Consider the following 23,340-nt stretch of genomic DNA (forward strand, 5'->3'; position numbering starts at 1 on the left):
ATATTAGTTGCCACTGAGCGGAGGTGAGAAGTTAGAACTTCATTTGCTAATTATAAAATCAGTAGTTTGTGATTGGACATAATTGATGATTACACTGTTGCTAATAGCAGGCCTGCCAGCCATTGCTTGTGGGACATTTCATTTTTGCACAGCTTCCAAGCCATGAAAGCCAGCCTGGCACGGAACACCACTCGCAACATCTCCGGGAGCCTGACATAAATGCATTTGGGGGCTTGTATTATGTTGGATCAAAAGTGTTCTTAATGCCGACATTTGAAAACACTTTGTGCCTTATTTTTAGCCTGGGAATAATTACAAATATTAGAATAAAATTGCATGGTGTTTCTCTTCCCACAGACCCACCCCTCAGGGCGAGCCTGGGTGGGAGGGCTTCCTAGGTCTTGCACTGGCCTCATTAAAATCCCAATGGTGGTCCAGGGGCTGCAGGGGGATGTTCATGAGAGGGCAAGACAACGTCTGTCTGTCTCTGTCTCTGTCTCTCTCCGTCTGTCCTTCTGTGTGGGCCAGGATTACAAGGCTCACACCTGTAATCCCAGTGCCTCAGGAGGTCAAGGCAGAAGGATCGCTTGAGACTAAGAGTTCAAGACCAGCCTGGGCAACATTGCAAGACCCTGCCTCTATTAAAAAAATTAAAAATATTAGCCAGGCATGGTGGCATGTGCCCGTAGTCCCAACTGCTGAGGCTGAGGCAGAAAGATCCCTGAGCCCAGGAGTTTGAGGCCACAGTGAGCTACGATGACGCCACACCACTGCACTCCAGTCTGGGCAACAGAGCAAGAGCCCCATCCCTAAAAGATATATATATTATGTCTGCCTGGGTGAATTAGAATCTAGAATGCACAACTGAGTTTGAAGGAGCCTTTGGCCCATAGCCCGGCACCTTCACTTTACAGGTGGGGAAACTGTGGCTCCGAAAGGGAAAGTGGCCGCCCAAGATGAATGGGAATGCAGGCCCCGGTTCAAACCGGAGCACAGGTCGCCTCACTCCCAGGTTACTTCTCTTTCCTACCCTGCTGTTCGCTTCCCCAGGACAAGTGCTGGGGCCCCTGGGGCTGACCCTGGGCCTCTGACCCTGCCCTACCAGAGAGCTTGCAAGAGGCCTCTGCGGAGCCATCAGGGACCCAGCTGACTTTGAGCCACTAGGAGGGCACCATTCTCCACGGTTCCCTGGGAAACCTTGGGGTTTGATTTAAGTTTGGCAGGATTAGCTCAGGGAGGCTCTTAAGTTCCTTCCTTATATTATTCATGGTTTGTTCATTCGGTCAGTGTTAGTTTATTGCCCACTCTGTGCCCAGCCCCGCCTGGGCTCTGAGGGAGAAAGGTGTTAATATCATAGCAGGGGCCACTGAAGATCGTACAGTAGGCCGGGCGCCATGCGTGACGCCTGTGATCCCAGCGCTGTGCGAGATGGAGGCAGGAGGATCACATGAACCAGGAGTTTGAGACCAGTGTGGGCAACATAGTGAGACCCCCATCTCAGAAAGAGAGAGAGAGAGAAGGGGGGACAGAGAGAAAAGAAAGAAAAAAGAGAGGGGGAGAGGGAAGGAAGGAAGGGGAGGGGGAGGGGATTATCCGGTTGTTCAAGCGCCAAGCCACGGAGTCATCCTTGGCCCCTCTGAACACCTCCTTTCACTAAAACACAAACACGAATCAGGGTGCCTGGTGCTTTTCCAGACATCCCTAAGAATCACTATGTGTCTAAGCAATGGGGGAGGAGGCTTGATCTCCTGGGGCATGCACATAGTAGGTGCTCAGTGTGCACCACCTGCTGCCTGCTGACTTCCTGCGCACCCCCTGCCTATCACCATTGCAGGTTGAGGCATCCAGGGCAGAATCTGGAAGCTGGGCCTGCAGCCCAGGGAGAAGGCCTCAGAGCTCAAGCTCCAAATCACTGACTTGCACGAGGGTTCAAAATGAATTAATGACTTACACCTGTGAGTTCAAAAATGAATTAGTGACTTACACCTGAGGGCTCAAAATGAATTAATGACTGACACCTGAGGGTCAAAAATGACTTAGTGACATACCCAAAAGGTCAAAGCGAACTAATGAATTACACCTGAGGGTTCCATAATGAATTAGTGACTTACACATGAGAGTTCAAAATGAATTAGTGATTTATATCTGAGAAGGCAAAACAATGACAATGACAGGTGGCCAAATGCATTAATTCTCTTCCAACCAATCACTCTTTTTTTTTTTTGAGACAGAGTCTTGCGCTGTTGCCGAGGCTGGAATGCAGTGGTGCGATCTCAGCTCACTGCAACCACCACCTCCTGGTTCAAGAGATTCTAGTGCCTCAGCCTCCTGAGTAGCTGGGATTACAGGTGCACACCACCACACCCACCTAATTTTTGTATTTTTAGTAGAGATGGGATTTCACCATGTTGGCCAGGCTGGTCCAGAACTCCTGACCTCAGGTGATACATCTACACACCTCAGCCTCCCAGAGCACTGGAATTCCAGGCGTGAGCCCCCGCGCCTGGCCGATCAGTCTTTAGAATCAGCTGGCTGGCTCCTGAGACCAGGATGGGATGGGGCCTCTCTGGGACCCCTCCAGAGGGCCGGAGAGGATCTCCAGTTTCTGCCCCATTTTGGCAGGAGCCTGAGAGCCCAGTTTGGCAACAGTAGCTATCAAAAATAAAAGCCAAACTTATTTCTTATTTAAGCCCCGACATTAAAATGTAATTTTCATTTGCTCAACAGCACCACCGATGGACGGCAGAGAGCGAGTTAGTATTCGCCGGGGACGGGGCCCCAGCAGGCACGCCTGGAGGCAGAAGGGTACAGTCCTGCGGCTCCTCCTGGCCTCCTATGCCCTGCCCGCCTGGCTCCCCCAGCTCTTTTGGTTATTCCGGCTCTGTCCATCAGCCCCCAACCAGAGAATCGATTCTGAGTGGAGGCTGAGAAGCATGGGCTTTGGTGTCAGACTAAGCTGAGTCTGAGTCTCAGTTCCCAATGCCCTGTGGCCCTCACCCTCTGTGCCTTGACATTTTCATCAGTTAAATGGGACAGTCACACCCCTCAGAGTGATGAGGGTAAGCTAATGTGTGTCCAGTACATAGTACAGGGAAAATGGCAGAGTTGGTGCTCAGCAGTCACTGTTACCATCAATAACAATGCACAAATCAGCTAATCAAGGTAGCTGTTACCCCCATTTTCTGGGCGGTAGGAAATCAGAAGGTTGTTGTAAAGAAAAGGGCTCTCCACTGCGCAGTGGCTCACGCCTGGAATCCCAGCACTTTGGGAGGCCGAGGCAGGCAGATCACAAGGTCAAGAGATCGAGCTCATCCTGGCCAACATGGTGAAATCCTGTCTCTACTAAAAATACAAAAGTTAGCTGGGCGTGGTGGTGTGCACCGGTAGTCCCAGGTACTCGGGAGGCCGAGACAGAAGAATTGCTTGAACCCGGGAGGCAGAGGTTGCAGTGAGACAAGATCGCATCACTGCCCCACTCCAGCCTGATGACGGAGCAAGACTCCAACTCAAAAAAAAAGAAAAGGGATTTCTCACAGAGACTCTCAGAGTGAGTGGGAACCCTCGGGATAGTCTAGCCAGACCTCTTCACGTGCGGGTCTCCCTGAGTACCTCTACAGCCTCAGATACGTGGGCATGTACTTGGATGCCTCCCCTGATGAGGAGCTCAGTACCTCCCACCAGACCCCAAAGCACCCCTAAGTGGTAACCACGAGCCCCTCCCCCTCTGTACATCTGAGCAAGTCCCGCCCCTGCTTCATGGCTTCCCGGAGTTCTCATTGCTCCTCCCCGCAGCCCATCTGTCCCTGCCCGTCAGTCCCTGCCCATCTGTCCCTGCCCGTCGGCTCCTGCCCACCGAGCCATACCTATCTCCCAACACAGCCCCCCTCGCTCTCCGTGGCCCTCTCCTCCCTGTGTCTCCCCCCACTCTTGCCCCTCTTTGCCCTCTGTCTGGACCCCTGATCTGCATGCCCTAGAGGGACAACCAGCCTTCAGAGGCCATCAGGGGACACCCCTTCCCCTCTGAACCCAGCTCATTCCTTCGCTCCCTGATCCCCGGGGTGCCCCTCCATTGCCCGAGTTCCTTCTGAGACCCTGCAGGCACCTGCCTCCTCTCACTCGCCCGCCAGTCCAGCGTCTTCCGGAATTCCCGCCACATCCGACACCCAGCCCTCATCATCGCTCAGAACCCCCCCCTCCCCGGAGCCCAGGAGCCAGTGGGAGAGCCAGCTCTCAAAGCCTGCTCCAGGGAGCCCAGGGAAGGAGGCGTGCGCTCTCGGCCGCAGCCCCCCTTTTCTTGCCCACAGCACTTTGAGAAGCACAATTTGCAGTTGCAGGTCTGGGCCCTAGAGTGAGAGGCACCGGGGACGCCAGTGCCACCTCTGCCACTAACTAGTCCTCTCATCTCGGGCCGAGTGACTTAACCTCCCTAGGCCTCCGTTTCTTTCTTCCTCTAGCGCAGGCTGTGACAAAGCTCCGGTCCTGGGGGCGTGCTGGGGGGGCGGGATTTCGGAAAGGACGCCTGGAGCACACAGTCAGCCTTAGAACTGGGCACAGAGCGGCTCTCAGTGGCTCCCAGATGTCACTGCGACCTCAGCTTGGGGGAGCTCAGCCTGGGGGAGGGGGCCCAAATTTTCTGCTTTTAACCACCTGGCTGAAAAGAGCTACGTGGCCAGAACAGGCATGCCTCGCCCCTGGCAGAAGCAGCTCTATACCTGCTGTGTTCATCCTCGGAGGACAAAACACGTTCTCACCCTTCCTGTCACAGCGGGCCATGCAAATGCCGTGGGCTCCCACGGAGGCTGAGCTACTTCTCGTGGTGACCTGCTTGAGGGTGTCTGTGAATGGTGGCCACCACCTTTCTTCCCTCCTCCTCCCTCTTCTTCCGCCTACTCCCTCTTCTTGTTCCTCTCTACTTCTTCCTCCTCTTCCCTTATCCCCCTCCTCCCTCTTCTTCCTCCTCCCTCTTCTTCCTCCTCCCTTTTCCTCCTCCCTCCTCCTCCTCAACCTCTTCCTCCACCTCTTCCTCCTCCCTCTTCCTCCTCTTTCTCCTCCTTCTTCCTCTTCTTCCCTCTTCCTCCTCTTCCTCCCTTCTCCCTCTTCCCCACTTCTCCCTCTTCCTCCTCCCTCTTCCTCCTCCCTTTTCCTCCCTCTTCCTCCCTCCTCCCTCTTTCTCCCTCCTCCCTCCTCCCTCCTCCCTCCTCCTCCCTCTTCCCTCTTCCTCCCTCTTCCCCACTTCTCTCTCTTCCTCCCTTCTCCTTCTTCCTCCCTCCTCCCTCTTCTTCCCTCCTCCCTCTTCCTCCCTCTTCTTCCCTCCTCCCTCTTCCTCCCTCCTCCCTCTTCCCTCTTCCTCCCTCCTCCTCCCTCCTCCCTCTTCCCCACTTCTCTCTCTTCTCCCTCCTCCTTCTTCCTCCCTCCTCCCTCCTCCTCTTCCTCCCTCCTCCTCTTCCTCCCTCCTCCTTCTTCCTCCCTCCTCCCTCCTCCCTCTTCCTCCCTCCTCCCTCTTCCCTCTTCCTCCCTCCTCCCTCTTCCCCACTTCTACCTCTTCCTCCTCCTCTTTCTCCTCTTCCTCCCTCTTTCTCCTCCTCCTCCCTATTCCTCCTCCTCTTCCCTCTTCCTCCGCCTCTTCCTGTCTTTTCTTCCTCCTTTCCACGTGGCCTTCAAGAGTCTTTCTGTCACAGGGTAAACCTGTCATTCTGGGCATTTTGCTGCTGCCCTTCTGTGTGGTTGGGCAGAGAGACAGAACACACAGCCTCTTATTGAACATGGCCTTTTATGCCAGGCTCACCTGTTCCCAGCACGTGGGTAAAAGGCTTTGAGTTGCAGTGCTTGGAAAAGACATCCTATGTGACTAGAAGGATTTTCTGATTTATTAGAAAGCTTTCATCAGCTTCCACGAGATTCTTTGCTGCATGTTAGCTTATCCCACCCCAGCAGCTTCATAGGCAGGTGGAGATTATTCTTCCCACTTGAGAGATGGACAAACTGAGGCCAAGAGATGCTCGTAGTGATATTAGGCCCTGTACCAGGTCAAGCTCTGATGCCATCAGGAATTTAGGGACCACGGCCGGGCGCGGTGGCTCACACCTGTAATCCCAGCACTTTGGGAGGCCAAGGTGGGCAAATTACCTAAGGTCAGATATTCAGGACCAGCCTGGCCACCATGGTGAAACCCAGTCTCTACTAAAAGTACAAAAATTAGCTGGGCATGGTGGTGCATGCCTGCAATCCCAGCTACTCGGGAGGCTGAGGCAGGAGAATCACTTGAACCTGGGAGGTGGAGGTTGCAGTGAGCTAAGATCATGCCACTGCACTCCAACCTGGGTGACATTGCAAGACTCCATCTCAAAAAAAAAAAAAAAAAAAAAAAAAAAAAAAAAGAAATATAGGGACCTGGCCTTCCATAGCCAGCCAGTCATTGCCCTAAAACGAGACAGACTGAATGAGGCAGGAAATCTACGTGGCTCCTGTCTTTGAAAGTCACATTGACTTTGGGAAGCCCTAAACGTGAACCCGTTCACACTGAGTGCCAGTCCAGGATTCCATTTGTTTGTAGAGATGGAGTCTCATTCCATTGCCTAGGTTGGCATGCAGTGGTATGATCACAGCTCACTGCACCCTCAAACTCCTGGGCTCGAACAATCCTCCCACTTCAACCTCCTGAGTAGCTAGGACTACAGGAGTGCACCACCACACCTGACTAATTTTTTCAGAATTCTTTTTCTTCTTTTGAAACAGGGTCTTTCTCTGTTGCCCAGGCTAGAGTGCAGTGGCACAATCACGGCTCATTGCAGTCTCAACCTCCCAAACTCAAGTGACCCCCTCCTCAGCCTCTCAAGTAGCTGGGACCACAGGCGTACACCACCACACCCAGCTAATTTTCTTTTTTTTGTAGAGACAGGGTCTTGCTATGTTGCCCAGGCTGGTCTCAAACTCCTGGGCTTAAGCGATCCTCCCAGCTTGGCCTCCCAAGTGCTGAGATTATAGGTGTGAGACACTGTACCTGGCCTCAGGATAATTTTTAATCTCTGCTTTTAAAAATATTGTCCAACTTTTAGATGAACCCCTAAGGCAGGGATCAGCTAACTGTTTTCTGTAAGGGGCCAGATAGAAAATATTTTTAGCTTCACAGACAGCAGAGTCTCTTTCACAACTACACAACTCTGCCCAGGTACCTGGAAAGCAGTCATAGACACTTAAAAGAATAACTGTGGCTGTGTTCCAATAAAACTTTATTAACACAAACAGATGGAGGGCAGGATTCAGCCCAAGAACCAAAGATTGCCAACCACTGATGCATGAGATCAACACTGCCTAATAGAAATAGAACACAAGCCACATTTTTAATTTAAAATTTTCTGGTAGCTACATTTTAAAAAGTAAGAAATATAGCTGAACACAGTAGCTTATGCCTGTATTTCCATCACTTTGGGAGGCTGAAGCAGACAGATCAGTTGAGATCAGGAGTCTAAGACCAGCCTGACCAACATGGTGAAACCCCGTTTCTAATAAAAATACAAAGATCAGTCGGGCGTGGTGGTAAACATCTGTAATTGCAGCTACTCTGCCCTCCAGCCTGGTGACAGAGTGAGACTCTGTCTCAAAAATAAAAAATAAGAATTTTCTAAGAAATTTAATTTTAAAAATATATCTTATTTAGCCTGATATCTTCATAATGTTATCATTTCAAAATATAATCAATATAAAAATTATTGGCTTTGGGAGGCCGAGGCGGGCAGATTGCCTGACCTCAGGAAACCAGCCTGGACAATGTGGCAAAACCCTGTCTCTACTAAAATACAAAAAATTAGCCAGGCATGGTAGTGGGCACCTGTAATCCCAGCTACTCAGGAGGCTGAGGCAGGAGAATTGCTTGAACCTGGGAGGCGGAGGTTGCAGTGAGCCAGGATCACACCACTGCACTCCAGCCTAGGTGACACTGTGAGACTCTGTCAAAAAAAAAAAATATATATATATATATATATATGCATATGTGTATATATACATATATATACGTATATATATATATATACACACATATATACATATATATATATACACACACACATACACACACACACACACACACACACACACACCCCACATATATGTAGGTTGGGGTATTTTACATTCCTTTTTCATTCTAAGACTTAGAAATGCTGTCTTTTACACTTACAACCGTCTCAGTTTGGAATCGTTGCATTTCCAGTACTCAGTGGTACACAGACCGGTGACTGCCATATTAAACAGCTCAGCTCCAGTGGGGAAGACTAACACCAAAACTCTTACCCTCCTTACAATGTTACGTTGAGCCTTCCCCACTGGAAGAAGTAAATCATGCTCCATTACAAATGGTAATTGCCACGAAGGGAAAGCAGGGGGCGCTATAGGCAGGGACAGGGAAACATGAAAGGACTCTTGCAGCACTTGTCCCCACCTTGCTCAGTCTCTCCCGGGAGGTCAGTGTCTTTCCTCAGACCCAGCCACCACACGCCTCAGCTCAGGCGGCTGTAAAATGGAACACTGAGTGATTCTTCCAGCTGATCTTTGGTCATCCTTCGTCTGAGGCCCGAGACATGACTTGCTTTGGTTTCTCATGGTTTTCTCGGGTGCCAAGTCACCAGCACCTCAGCCTCTCACCCAGGGCAGCTGTAGTTGGTTTGCAGGGCCCCTGGCTGGGGTAATTTTTCTAACCAGGACAAAAGGAAGGCAGCATTTGAATTCATAACGGCAATTTGAATCCCCAGACCTGGTGTGACTTTTGCCCCTGCCATTTGCTAACCGGGTGACCTTGGGCAAGTGGCTTGACCTCCTTGAGCCTCAGTTTTCTAATCTGTACAATGGGGTGGGTGGCAGCAGCCATTCGGTGATTGGTGTGCCCATGGAGACAGACTATCATGAACGCTGTGGCACACGGTAAATGTTTGGTGTCATTTTTTTTTATTAGCCCATCAGGGATGCCCCCTGACCAAGATTCTGAATTACTTGCCCCCTCCTCGGGGCTCACAGGAGCCGCCAATGTTTGCACCTCGTCCTGTGTTATGGTTCCTGTTGGCCGTAGCTGTGTCATCCACTCAACCACATGTCCCCAGAGTGGAAACTGAATCTTGTCCCTCTAAGCAAGGATAAAAATCTACGCACGGGGTCAGGCGCGGTGGCTCAGGCCTGTAATCCCAGCAATGTGGGAGGCTGAGGCAGGTGGATCGCTTGAGGTCAGGAGTTCGAGACCAGCCTGGCCAACATGGTGAAACCCCATCTCTACTAAAAATACAAAAAATTAGCTGGGTGTGGTGGCACGTACCTGTAATCAGCTACTTGAGAGGCTGAGGCAGGAAAATCACTTGAACCCGGGAGGCGGAGTTTACAGTGAGCTGAGATCATGCCACTGCACTCCAGCCTGGGCGACAGGGTAAGACTCTGTCTCAAAATCAATCAATCAATAAATAAATGTAAATTAAGGAAAATACCCGTGGCTTGGTGATTTTCCCTTTGTCCAGCTTCTAGAACTTTTTTTTCTGCCCTCCCTACAGTGACTTCCCCTTCTCGGGGAAATAATTCCTGATGTTCTGTTACCAAACTGGGTCAGCCTCCTCTGCGTCCCTCCACCCCCACCCCCACGAATTGCATACTCCCAGGGCCACCCTGGGCTTTTCTTCCAAGCCTTCAGCACTTGTAATTAACAAGTCATCTGGGGAAGCTGCCTTAATGCCAGTGTCCCGGCCGGACTGTAAGTCCCATAAGGGTGGGGCCCGAGTCCGCCTTATTCGTGGCTGGGTTCTCAGCCCACAGTGCTTGGCACATAGCAGGTGCTCAGGAAACGTTTGTTGAGGGAATGAGAGGCTGTATTCGTGCTGGAAGGTGAGAGACCGGGGACTTTCTCAGAATAACAGTGAGAGGGATTACCAAGCTTTTGTAATGGATCTTTTTTTTTTTTTTTTGGGACAGGATCTCGCTCTGTTGCCCAGGCTGAAGTGCAGTGGTGCGATCATAGCTCATGGCAGCCTTGAAATCCTGGCCTCAAACAGTCCTCTGGCTCAGCCTCCTGAGTCGCTGGGACAACAGGCACACACCATCATGCCTGGTTCATTCTTTTGTCTTCTGTAGAAACAGGGTCTCACGACGTTGGTCAGCCTGGTTCCTGGGCTCAAACAGTCCTCTCGCCTCAGCCTCCCAAAGCGCTGGGATTAGAGGCGTGAGTCACCACTCCCAGCCTGAAACTAACCTTTTTTAATCATTTGCTCAACAGCCACCATACATTTCCACCGCTTTCAAAGAAGGTAATTCTGTTACCCTCCAGTATTTGCTGAAGTTGTTTGATATCTTATGATAGCTGTAGCAATTTCTCTTTAATTTGCAGTGGCAAGAAATATTCTCCAGACGTGTCCTGCTTTCCTAAAACATGTATCATATTTGAACTTCCAGTCTACCCTTTACTAATAACAGGTGTTACCAACACGCTGTGTACGGGCCCTGTCCTCAGCACTAAGGTGCAGCTCCATTTAATCCCAACAGGCCTTGGTGGTAGGTCCTGTCATATACCCCAAGTTTTACAGATGAAACTGAGAATCAGAGAGGGACAGTGATTTGCCCAAGGTCACACAGCCTGCACACAGTGGAGCTGGGCTTTCAACCCAGATTTTCTAACTCCAGAGCCCATACTTTTAGCCTTCATTTCTCCTCCTTGCCCCTCCCCCATCCCATGTTTGCATAGGTAGAAACTGACTAAGGCCAGGTGCGTCGGTGGGGGGGGGCCTAATCCGGGCACTTTGGGAGGCCAAGGCAGGAGGATGGCTTGAGCCCAGGAGTTTGTGAGCAGCCTGGGCAATGTAGCAAGACCCCATCTCTTCAAAAAAAGAAATATGTGGTCGGGCCTGGTGGCTCATGCCTGTAATCCCAGCACTTTGGGAGGCTGAGGTGGGCGGATCACCTAAGGTCAGGAGTTTGAAACCAGCGTGGCCAGCAGGGCCAAACCCCGTCTCTACCAAAAGTAAAAAAATCTAGCCAGGCATGGTGGCGGGTGCCTATAATCCTCACTACTCAGGAGGCTGAGGCAAGAAAATTACTTGAACCCGGCAGGCAGAGGCTGCAGTGAGCCAAGATTGCGCTCTAGCATTCCAGCCTGGGCGACAGAGAGAGACTCCTTCAAAAAAAAAAAAAAAAAAAAAAAAAACCTGCAGGTGTTTTCTTGCAGAAAAAACAAACAAAAAGATGAAATTTCCTCGCAGATGCCATAGTTACACGTGACCCTTTCTCTTGTTGTCTCCAAAGGTGGTGGCTCTTAGTAAGAGAAGTCAGGAGGCGGAGGCGGCTTTTCTGAGTGTTTACAAGCAATTAATTGAAGCACCAGGTAAGAAATCCTTGGCTCCGTAATTGAATAGTTAACGACAGTAAATAGCCATTAGGACTGTGACACAGGGACTCTGAGGTGGGATGTGGAGACACGCCTGGGCTCCCCGGTAAGGCCAGGCACTCTGCATAGGGCAGGGGGGTTGTAGCCAGTCTGGTGTGACATGTCCCCACAGGACACCCCCCATCTTCCCTCATCATGTTGCCACATCAGCCAGGAGCCTGCCTTAGGGGGCTCCTGGTGAGATACCCCACCTAGACCTCCTTGAGGAGCTGGCGTCTTACCCACTAGAGTCTCCATCCCATTGGCACAGAAGACTGAGGGCAACCAGTGCTCTCTGCCCCCAGGTGGCAATAGAGACAGGACCTCCAGTGCCTCCTCCAGAATGACGCAGCCAACTCCAAAAATCTGCTGTTGAGTAAAAGGCAGCCCCAGAAGAGCACATCCTGTATGATTCCATCTACAGAAAATCTAAAAACCGGCGATTAACCTTACTCAGTGGCCAAAAGGGGGAAGCAACCCACACGGCCATCGACAGATGGATGCACAAGCAAAATGTGGCCTCCACCTACTAGGGAGTATTACTCAGCCATGAAAAGGAGTGGAGGGCTGGGCGCAGTGGCTCACACCTGTAATCCCGGCGCTTTAGGAGGCCGCGGCAGGCCTGTCACCCGAGGTCAGGAGCTCAAGACCAGCCTGGCCAACATGGTGAAACCCCATCTCTACTAAAAATACAAAAATTAGCTGGGTGTGGTGGTGGGCACCTGTAATCCCAGCTACTCAGGAAGCTGAAACATGAGAATTGCTTGAACCCAGAAGGTTGAGGTTGCAGTGAGCCGAGATGGCGCCTGCAGTCCAGCCTGGATGACAGAGCAAGACTCTGTCCTCTGTCTCAAAAAAAAAAAAAAAAAAAGAATATGGAGCTCTGATGTGTGCTTCGATGCAGATGAACCTCGAAAACACAGTGCTGAGTTTCAGAAGCAGAAACCAAGGCCACGTAGTGTAGGATTCCATTTACATGAGAACAGGCAAAGACATAGTTAGAGACACAGTTGCTTGCTGGTTGCCGGGGCCTCGCGGGAGGGAGATTGGACAGTGACTGCTTAACCATGTGAGTTTCTTTTTGGGGGATAAAAATGTTCTGGAACTAAATACAGCAAGTGGTTGTGGAACATCAAAAATGTACTAAATGCCATTGAATCGTTCACGTTAAAATGATACATTTTCTGTTGTATGAATTTCACCTTAAGTAGAAAAAAAAGTCAACCTGTACTATTGGAAATCAAGATAGCGATTTCACTTGCAGGGGGTGAGCGTTCCTGGGAGGGCCTCTGGGTGCTGGGGCTATGGTTTCTCAGTTCTGGCTTGGGTTACAGTTTGAGAACGTTTGGTTGTACACGAAGGATCTATACATATGCCGGACGTCCACAAAAGCTTCCCTCATTTTATCTTTGAGACGGTCTTGCTCGTCACCCAGGCTGGAGTGCAGTGGTGCGGCGATCCCAGCTCACTGCAACCTCTGACCCCCGGGTTCAAGCGATTCTCCTGCCTCAGCCTCCCAAGTAGCTGGGACTACCTGCAGGCACCACTGTGCCCAGCTAAATTGTTGTATTTTTAGTAGAGACAGGGTCGCCCTATGTTGGCCAGCCTGGCCTTGAACTGCTGGTCTCAAGTGATCTACCTACCTGGGCCTCCCAAAGTACTGGGATTACAGCTGTGAGCCACCTCACCTGGCCAAAACTTTCCCTTATTTAAATGGCCCATCCCCTACTGACCCAGAAACAGGAGCCCAGGTGTTGAAACCATCCGCGTACCAATGGCAAAGCCCGGAGGAGACCTTGCTGGCTAACTCTCCCCGCCCAGACCTCCCCCAGTCCTTTCCCCATCCTTCCACACAGTGGCAGAAATCAGCACTACGGGGGGTGTTTGGGGCTGGGGCCTGTGAAGAGGACAATGACATCACACCCTGAGCTGTACCACTGCAAACCAAGCCGCAGAGAACAGGAGTCGTTTAGGTTTGATGTCAGGGTCATTTCTGGGATTTTGTATTTGGGGTGGGAAAGTCCGCTGTACCTTTATCTGGGGCAACTGTAGTGGGTTGGATAGTGCGGCCTCCAAAATTTATGTCTACGTGGAACTCCAAAACATGACCTTATTGAAAATCAGTGGATCTCGAGATAAGATCATCCCAGTTTTAGGGCAAACCCTAAATCCAATGACTGCTGTCATAAGAAGTATTGGGCTGGGCACGGTGGCTCAAAAAGGATCACTTGAGGTCAGAAGTTCAAGACAAGCCTGACCAACATGTGGAAAGCCCGTCTCTATTAAAAGTTCAAAACTTAGCCAGGTGTGGTAGCATGTGAGCCAGTAATCCCAGCTACTGGAGAGGCTGAGGCAGGAGAATCACTTGAACCCAGGAGGAGGAGGTTGCAATGAGCCAAGATCACACCACTGCACTCCAGCCTGGGCCACAGAGCAAGACCCTGTCTCAAAAAAAAAAAAAAAAGTAGAGGTGAGGGTACAGAGACAGCCACTGAGGAAAGCCGTGTGAAAACAGAGGCAGAGGTAGGAGGGAGGAATGTCGCTACAAGGCCCGAAGACCAAAGATGGCCAGCAACCACCAGACGCTGGAGAAGACAAGGATCCTCGCCCAGAGCCTTCAGAGGGGGTACAGCCCTGCCAAGGTCTGGATTTTGAACTTCTGGTCCCCAGAACTACAAGAGAATAAATTGTGGTTTTCAGCCCCCAGTTGGTGCTGCCGTTTTTCTGCAGCCCTGGGGCACTAACCCAGCAGTGCCGACGAAGCTTGCCCTGTGACAGCCCATGGGCTGGATGAGGCGGGAGGTCTTCTGGCCTGTTGCTACTCAAAGTGTGCTCTGTGGACCAGGAGCATCGGCCTCACCTGCAAGCTGGTTAGAAATGCTGGTTAGAGTCTCAGCCGGGGGTGGCTCAAGCCGGTAATGCCAGCACTTTGGGAGGCAAAGGCGGGAGGATCGCTTGAAGCCAGAAGTTTGAGACCAGCCTAGGCAACATGGAGAAACCCTGTCCCTACAATAAATGCAAAAATTATCTGGGCATGTGGCGGGTGCCTGTGGTCCCAGCTACTTGGGAGGCTGTGGTAGGAGGATTGCTTGAACCCGGGAGGTGGAGGCTACAGTGAGCTGAAACCATGCCACTGCACTCCAGCCTGGGCGACAGAGCAAGACCCTGTCAAAAAAAAAAAGAAAAAAAAGAAAAAGAAAGAGGGGCCAGGTGTGGTGGCACATGCCTGCAATTATAGCACTTTGAGAAGCCAAAGGGGGCAGATCACGAGGTCAGGAGTTGGAGACCAGCCTGGCCAATATGGTGAAACCCTGTCTCTACTAAAAATAAAATTTTAAAAATTAGCCAGGCATGGTGGCACGTGCCTGTAATCCCAGCAACTGAGGAGGCTGAGGCAAGAGAATCACTTGAACCCAGGAGGTGGAGGTTACAGTGAGCCAAGATTGTGCCACTGTACTCCAGCCTTGGCGACAGAGCGAGACTCCATCTAAAAAAAAAAAAAGAAGAAGAAGAAAGGAAGGGAGGGAGGGAGAAAGGAAGGAATAAATACAGAATCTCAGGTCCCATCCCCAGCCCATGGAATCGGCTTCTGAATTGTACCAAGCTCCCCTGGTGATCCTGGTGCAGCCACCATGCCCCTGGTGAAAGTTTGGGATCACAGGCCTGCTGTAGAAGTTGCCTTTGTTCTGTGCCCTGCATTTCACACACCCTGTGGAAGCAGGTCCAAGCAGCTCGCTTCCCTGTGGCACAGAGAGGTTGAGCCTGATGGCCAAGGTCTCACAGGCAGGGAGATGTGACGCAGGTCCTGTCATGTATAACAAATATTTCCAGACTCTGCTCCGTGTGACAAGCCGGCTGCACGTGGAAGGCTGCGTTAGTTTCCTAGGGCTGTCGTAATAAATTACCATGGATGCCTTAAAACAACAGATTCATTCGGTCCTCGTTCTGAAGGCCACACGCCCAAGATCAGGGTGTCAACAGGGCTATGCTTTCTCCGAAGGCTCGGGAGGGTCCTTCCTGGCTCTTACAGCTCCTCGTGGCTCCAGGAGGGCCTTGGTTTCTGGCTACATTGGTTTCTCCAGTCTCTGCTCTGTTTCTCTGTCTCAATCTCCCTCTCCTTTCTCTCTCTCTCTCTCCTTTTTAAAAAATATATATGAGGTCTTGCTCTGCTGCCCAGGCTGGAGCGCAGTGGTGTGATCATAGCTCGCTGCAACCTCGGACTTTTCTGGGCTCAAATGATCTTCCTGCCTCAGGCTCCTGAGCCCAGCTGATGTTTTTAATTTATTTTTTGTAGTCCCAAAGTCTCACCATGTTGCCCAGGCTGGTCTCAAATTCCTGGCCGCAAGTGATCCTCCCACCTCCGCCTCCCAAGTAGCTGGGATTACAAGTGTGAGCCACTGTGCCCAACCTCCTTTCTCTTATAAGGACACTTGTCATTAGATTTAGGGGCCACCTGGATAATCCAGGTTGATTTCATCCTTAATTATACCTGCAAAGACACTTTGGCGTTTTTTGTTTTGTTTTGTTTTTTTGAAGTGACAGGGTCTCGCTCTGTTGCCCAGGTTGGAGTGCAGTCGTGCAATCTTGGGCTCACTGCAGCTTCGACCTCCTGAGCTCAAGTGATCCTCGCACCTCAGCCTCTGAGTGGCTGGGTCTGCAGGTGCAGCCACCATGCCCAGCTCAAAGACACTTTGAATAAAGTCACATACACAGGTTCCAGGTGTTAGGACGCAGCGGTATCCTTTTGGGGTGGACATTCGCCAGTACACAGGCGTCTGCTGCCTGTGTCCCATGCTCCGCCCCATCCCGCACTCACAGGAACAGTGAACCACGTGGGTTTCCCAGCGATGAGAGCGGAAGGATGGCAAGAGCTGACGGCACAGCTGCAGGCAGTGCTCCCTGCCTGGACATGGCACTATGGCACCAGGCCGAGACAGCCCATGTGTCTGCAGCTGGGGTCATTATCACCGTCACTGCCAGCCATACCACACGCATGGCCAAGAGGCCCGGTGGCACCATTCCTTGCCACCTTTTTGCTTATAATGTCTCCACTCTCATCAGTGATATCTAGAAAAAGACACCCTCTTATTTCCCACGTTTTTCGATCCTTTGGGTCCCACCGTGTCAGCAACAAATGACATTGGAGGATGACCCTGTACAGACCCCAGAGACGCCTCCCGGGGGTCCCCAGGTGGCGCTCTCCCACGGGACCCCATAGTACCTCAATTGTAACACCAGGGGGCAGCACTGAGACATGCTTGTGCTTCCAGGCTCAAAGACCCAGATTCAAATCCTGTTTATGTCAGTAACTCACTGCGTAACTGTAGAGGAATTAATTCACCTTCCTGAGCTGCAGTCTTCTCTTCTATAAATTGGGAATAATATTAGAACCTGCCTCGTACTGTTATTGGGAGGCATCAAGCTTCACAGTACATAGTAGGTGCTTACTAAGTGTTGACTACTCTCCTTACCACATACGTGTCCAGCTTTCCTAGGAGACGTGAAATGCACCAAGACTTGAACTGAATCATACTGAATTTGTGTACTCAGAACCTGGTACACAGTAGGCACCTAATAATTGTTTAATATTAGAAATAAGACTCTGCAGCAAAAACGGGAGGAAAGGTACTTGGAGTAAAGAGATACTTTTTCAATGAGACCCCCCTTCCACGCTCATCTTGTGTTTGTTTACTCAGATAGCATTTATTGAGTGCCTACTGTGTGCCCAGCACTTGCTAGACACTGGGAACACAGCTGTGAGCCCACAAACACCGACATGGTCCCAGCCCTCAGAGGCTTGCCTTTGAGTGGAAGAAGTGACCAGATCATCAGTCACATAGCCTGTCACCACAGTCACAGAGGGATACCAGATGTCTAGTGCTTGGGAGTACAGAGAAGCAGGAAGACAGAGGGAAACAGAAGGGGCTTACTGCCCCCCTCTTGGAAACGAGCCCTCATTTGAGAGTGTGTTCTCATGGGACCCTCATCTTTCTGGAGAGAAGACCATTAAAACAGGTTACAGGACGGCCGGGCGCGGTGGCTCACGCCTGTAATCCCAGCACTTTGGGAGGCCGAGGCAGGCAGATCACAAGGTCAGGAGTTCAAGACCAGCCTGGCCAATATGGTGAAACCCCATCTCTACTAAAAATACAAAAATTAGCCAGGAGTGGTGGTGGCTGCCTGTAAGTCCCAGCTACTCGGGAGGCTGAGGCAGGAGAATCACTTCAACTCTGGAGGTAGAGGTTGCAGTGAGCCGAGATCGCCCCACTGCACTCCAGCCTGGGCAACAGAGTAAGTCTTCGTTTCAAAAAAAAGTCACAGACCAGGGGCCACTCGAGGTCCCAAGATTGCTTTGGAACTTTCTGGAAGGTCCGTGTGCCCTCTCTCCTCTCTCTCCAAAGCCCAGGAGCAGCGAGGTCATTTCAAACCCAGTGCTGACTCCACGAGTCTGATTTCCCAGCTCTCCTCCCCAGAAATGCAGGGGCGGGAGAGCTGTCCCCAGCTGTCACCGAGTTAGAGAATGAGGAGCCTTAACTGATGGAGACGTACCATACGAACAGCCCCTTTAGGGCCTCTAATTCATTTTCGAGACATTTAAGAATAACAAAATGTTTTAATGATTTCTTAGGGGAATTAGGAAGACATATTTTTGTTCTCATTAAATTTTATCCTCAGACACAAGAACCAAATGTCAGATGTGTGTTGGGCGCTCCCAGCTTCCCTGCTCACTGCTGGCCCCCCAGCGCCAACCCCCTCCGTAAAAATAACACTCCTGGAAAATTCACCGGGACGCGCACGCTCCTGTTTTTATATTTCTTGACAGGCAAATTATTTGTCGAAATACTCCTCCCCGCCACCCGAAGCCACACAAGTCCTGATTCAACATTTTTGTTTTGAGTGACTGCTGCCAACACAGATCTTTGGCAGAGAATACGACAGAGCCTGATGGCTCAGCAAGTATTTTGATAAGTGTGCAGCCTGGATGTCTGTAATTACCAAAGAAAACCGTAAATCTTTTGGATATTGTTCACACAGATGTGGCGTGAAGTGAGAAAAAAAAGCAGTAAAACGTGTTAAAAGCATAATTAATGTCATTGTTGTGGGTGATGATGTGATTTAAACCTCTCTGACTTCTGTATTGGTGACGGCTGATTCCTTTATCGCACTCATAGAGTCACTAGGTACCGACCCAAGCTTCAGAAGGCTAACTTGTTAACTAAGTGATTAGTTAAAAGGAAAAAAGAAAAAGAAAAAATAAATAAATAAAACAAGGCAGGAGGAAATGAGGGAGGCAGATGAACGCTGCTGAGGAGATAAGAGACAGGTGAGTGCCCCAAAACGTTGTTTTCTGCTGTGCTTCGGTCTTTACGAATCTGATGCAGATTTGCGATTCCTGGCAGGGATTTCTCCCCCTGCTCCTTCTCCTGGGGGGCGAGGCTGGTCAGGGAGGTGCTCGGGCTATAGAGGCAGACACATCTGAGTGGAACTCAGCTCGGTGTTTTTGTGCTGTGTGACCTTGGCCAGGGGCTTTAACCTCTCTGAGCTCTGGTTTCTGTGTCTTTAGAAGAGGGATAGTAATAGAACCTCCTCAGGGGTGACATGAGGATTTGCTACGCGGTACATGAAAGCATTCAGCAGGGTTGAGTAATCTGCAGCCCATTGGCATCCGGGTGTAAGCGTTATAGGAGTGACGACCGTCTGCTGTCGATTCTGTGAGGTTCTGTCTGTCATCAGGGATGTCAGGTAAGCAGTGGTGCAGGCGACAGGGTTCCTGAGCTGATAGAACAGGAAAATGCTCTACAACATTTAACGTTTTTAAATTTGTCTCCTCCATTATAAAAGTAGCATATGCGTGCTGTCAACGTCAGAAAATAGAGAGAAACAGAAAGAGGGAAAACGACCCGCTAGAAAAGCGTTTTGTTGTTTTTCTTTACTGCGTTTTTTCCCTGTGTACTTTTTCAAAACAGTCACTGATTCTATGGTACCGTTTGGATTTGTTTCCTTTCTCTGACACGAAGCATTCATATTTCCCTGTGTGATTACAGATCTCAAATAACTTTGGTTCGTTGTATAAGCCTAACAATCTCTTGTGTGGCTGTATTGTAATTTACCTAACCCCTCTCCAACACGGGGCTGTTAGGGTGCTTGGGAATGCACAGCCTGTTGGTGCTGTGCTGTACCAAGAAGGAAACCTGGGAAGGAAAAATACATCGTACCCTTGTATTGACCACAATCCTAGGATCAGTGACCAGAAAGAATGTGCTTCTCCTTGCTGATTTTATATTGCAGTCCTTTATTTACTAGTTCACTAAATATCTTTTCACATATTATAAAGCATTTATATTTATTCCTTTAGAAATCTCTGGTTTATGTCTCCTTAGCCCATTTTTCTACCAGAGAGTGAATTATTTTCTTATTGATTTGTAGACACTCTTTGTATATGAGGGATACTACCCTTTGTCCAGGTATACATGTTTCATATCTTCTCCCCTGGTTCGTCTTTTGCTTCTTAACTTAGTGTATAATGTCTCTCGTCTATGGTATGTAGCAGGCATTCAAAAAAATATTTGTAGAAAGCAAGAAATCTTAGCAAACATTTGCTTTGTAGCTTCTGAATATCAGGTCCTGTTTTTAAAAACCTTTCTCACCTCAAGGGTATGAGGGGGTTTTTTTTAGTACTTCTGTGTTCTTAATTTTTAAATATTTACATTTGAACCAGCTGAAATATAATAGACACTGATAGAAGTAGCAGAGGAGGTGAAGCATCTAGCTTTGTTTTTGTCCCAAATGACTCGTTTCAGCGCCATCTAGTGGATAAGCCACCTGCACAACTAGAGGAAATGGAGATTTTCCATGATTAGAAACTGCTAACCTTCCCTTCTCCTCTCCCTCCTCCATGCGCACGCCTCTGCTCAGTTAGTCCCGTAATGGTCAGTGGTACACTGAAGGGCAACATAAAACAGTATTTCACTCGTTAAAAAAGGAAAAGCTGAACAATGTCAAATTTTCCTGAAGATGACAGTTAACTTTATTTTATTTTTTTTTATTTCTGAGGTATAGTCTCACTCTGTCACCCAGGCTGGAGTGCACTGGTGCAATCTCAGCTTACTGCAACCTCCGCCTCCCGGGTCCAAGTGATCCTCATGCCTCAGCCTCCCGAGTAGCTGGATTACAGGCACACGCCACTATACCCGGCTAATTTTTATATTTTTAGTAGAAACAAGGTTTCACCATGTTGGTCAGGCTGGTCTCAAACTCCCGACTTCAGGTGATCCACCTGCCTCGGCCGTCCAAAGTGTTGGGATTGCAGGCGTGAGCCACCACACCCAGCTGACAGTCACCTTTAGAAGGCAGTGTCCCACCATTTCCTGCCACACCTCTGCCCATGCTATTTCCTCTGCCAGGAGCACCCTCTCCCCACGGCCCCCTGGCTAAACTTTGCTATGTATTCTGGTTGTCTGTCTTTGGGTCATTTGTCCCTGCTGAACCCAAGAGTCCCCAAGGGCAGGGCTGGACTTGAGCTTGAGTTCCCACAGGGCCAACATGACCCAAAGACAGACAGCTAGAACACGCCGCAGAGAATAGGCTTCAAGGAAGGATAGCTGGGGAGGAGCCACAGAGAGGGAGGCCTTTGGACCTGGTTTTAGAGGTCGACATGCCACCAAGTGGAGGTCATTTCTGGGGTACTTTCTGCATGTCAGGCAGTCTGTTCAGCCCTTACAGAAACAAACTCACTGATTCCACATGCACACACACCCTGGGAGGTAGCTTCCATCCTCCTTCCTCACTGGGAAGCTGAAGAAGTACAGGCTCAGAGAATTCAAGCCATTTGCCCAAGGTCACACAGCAGAAAAGTGATGGAGCCTGAATCTAGGCCCGCCCCTGACCCAGCTCCTACCCATTACCCCAGTGCAGGATGAATTTTAAAAATCCAAGGAGCAGGTCGTGAAGAAAAGGTTTTGGTGAGGTGCCGCCATTTCTTCTGTCCTCGGTCTCTGCGCCTTTCGCAGAGCTTCCAGCGGCGCTATGTTGGGCCAGAGCATCCGGAGGTTCACAACCTCTGCGGTCCGTAGGACCCACTATGAGGAGGGTCCTGGGAAGAATTTGCCATTTTCAGTGGAAAACAAGTGGCGATTACTAGCCATGATGTGTTTGTACTTTGGATCTGCATTTGCTACACCCTTCTTAATATTAAGACACCAACTGCTTAAAAAATAAGGATGTTTCAGCTCATCCATTTAACAGATATGAAGAACATTTTAAGAGGTGCAGTCTCTGGAAAATGGATCAAACTCACATGGCATACTAGATATGTGTGTAAATAAACTTATGACATGAAAAAAAAAAAAAAATCCAAGGAGCTTGGACAAAGCCATTGGAGATTTGAGCTCTAAAAATAGTGAAAGACAGTTCAAGGGTCTTTGCTGCCAGTGGATTGAAAAGTTCCAGGCTGGAAGGATGTGGCTTTTGCTGAAATGCAGATGTGTTACTCAAGGAAGAACAGGTAGAACTTTCGTTCAGGAGAGACAGTCACACAGCTCCCAGTGCAGCGGGTGGAGGGCGAAGGAGCAAGACTCCAGGTCGAAGGACCTCCCTTCAGAGCTGGCCCAATCCTGTGCTGCCATATTGCTTGCCACATCACACTTAACTTCTCTAAGCCTCAGTTTCCCCGATGTAAAATGTGGATAATGACCTCCCCTCATTAAAGGGGCCATTGGATGTGTTCATTGAGCAACAGAGAACACTATACATGGTGCCCAGCTCAGTCACTGCCCCATGCAATTTATTCAGTAAATATTGAGTGCCTACTGTTTGCCAGGCACTCTGTCAGCAACAGGGGCATGATGCTGAGCAAAACAGACCCCACCCCTCCCCTCCCAGAACTTTCTGTACAGCTCAGTATATAAGAACTTAATTTTGGCCAGGTGCAGTGGCTCATGCCTATAATTCCGGCACTTTGGGAAGCTGGGGCAGGCGGATCATGAGATCAGGAGTTCAAGACCATCCTGGCCAACATGGTGAAACCCTGTCTCTACTATAAATACAAAAATTAGCTGGGCATGGTGGCACACACCTGTAGGTCCAGCTATTTGGGAAGCTGAAGCAGGAGAATCGCTCAAACCTGGGAGGCAGAGGTTGCAGTGAGCCAAGACCATCCCACTGCACTCCAACCTGGTGACAGAGCGAGACTCCGTCTCAAAAATAAAAATAATAATTTTTTTCTTGTATTTTTAATAGAGACAGGACTTCCCCATGTTGGCCAGGCTAGTCTCGAACTGCTGACCTCAGATGATCCGCCCGCCTTGGCCTCCCAAAGTGCTGGGATTACAGGCATGAGCCACAGCCTGGCCAAGAACTTTATTTTGATTGTAAGACGTGGATTTGAGTCCTGTCTCTGCTATCCCCTGGCTGGGTGGCCTTGAGTAACTGGCTCAGCCAACCTCTCTGAGCTTCTGTTTCCTCATTTGGAAAACAAACTTACCTCCCAGTACCACTGGGAGGGCTGAGGAAGGTGAGGAGTGTAAAGTCCTTAGCCAGGTGTCTGGCACATAGTAAATGCTCAGTAAACAGCAGCTGTTGCTATTATTGTGGTTGCTCATGGTATTATTATTACCACCAGCACCCAGTGCCAAAAAGAAGACCCTCATTCCCAGCCTCTCTGACCTTGCCCAAGCCAGGAGGCCCCCCCCACAACAACTGCCGACTGCCTGGAGAAAGGAGTGGGTAGACACACGGCTCACAGCTGCATATAAGGGCTTGGCACCCCATCTGCTATTGAAAAGTTTAGATTAAAGGATCAAAGTTAGTCTTGCTGCCACCATCAATAGCCTGAGCCTCCCACCCCCGCAGGCGCCTGGAGCCCGGGCCCAGATGGGAGAAGGCTTCTGTCTGGAAGATATTTTGGAGGGGTGCATGCATACTTCTGCATAAATGTGTTTCTAAACAGCCTCTCG

General features: G+C 50.0%; 2 protein-coding genes across 6 annotated transcripts in view; both read left to right on the top strand.

Moving 5' to 3' along the window:
- CUX2 (cut like homeobox 2) overlaps nt 1-23,340 on the top strand; it is a 320,706-nt gene that overhangs the window by 218,782 nt on the left and 78,584 nt on the right. For all 5 annotated transcript variants that reach the window (XM_032239509.1, XM_032239525.1, XM_032239520.1 and 2 more), the window contains one exon: nt 11,266-11,344. In XM_032239509.1, the coding sequence (XP_032095400.1) occupies nt 11,266-11,344 (79 nt within the window). The remainder of the gene's footprint in view (nt 1-11,265; nt 11,345-23,340) is intronic.
- Nucleotides 21,327-21,738, top strand: LOC116524311 (cytochrome c oxidase subunit 7C, mitochondrial). Its single transcript, XM_032239543.1, has one exon. It carries the CDS (start codon nt 21,413-21,415, stop codon nt 21,602-21,604), a length of 192 nt encoding a protein of 63 aa, XP_032095434.1. The 5' UTR covers nt 21,327-21,412; the 3' UTR covers nt 21,605-21,738.

The sequence above is a fragment of the Sapajus apella genome, unplaced genomic scaffold (assembly GCF_009761245.1).
Source record: "Sapajus apella isolate SASKATOON/1434 unplaced genomic scaffold, GSC_monkey_1.0 scaffold2, whole genome shotgun sequence".
Taxonomy (NCBI): domain Eukaryota; kingdom Metazoa; phylum Chordata; class Mammalia; order Primates; family Cebidae; genus Sapajus; species Sapajus apella.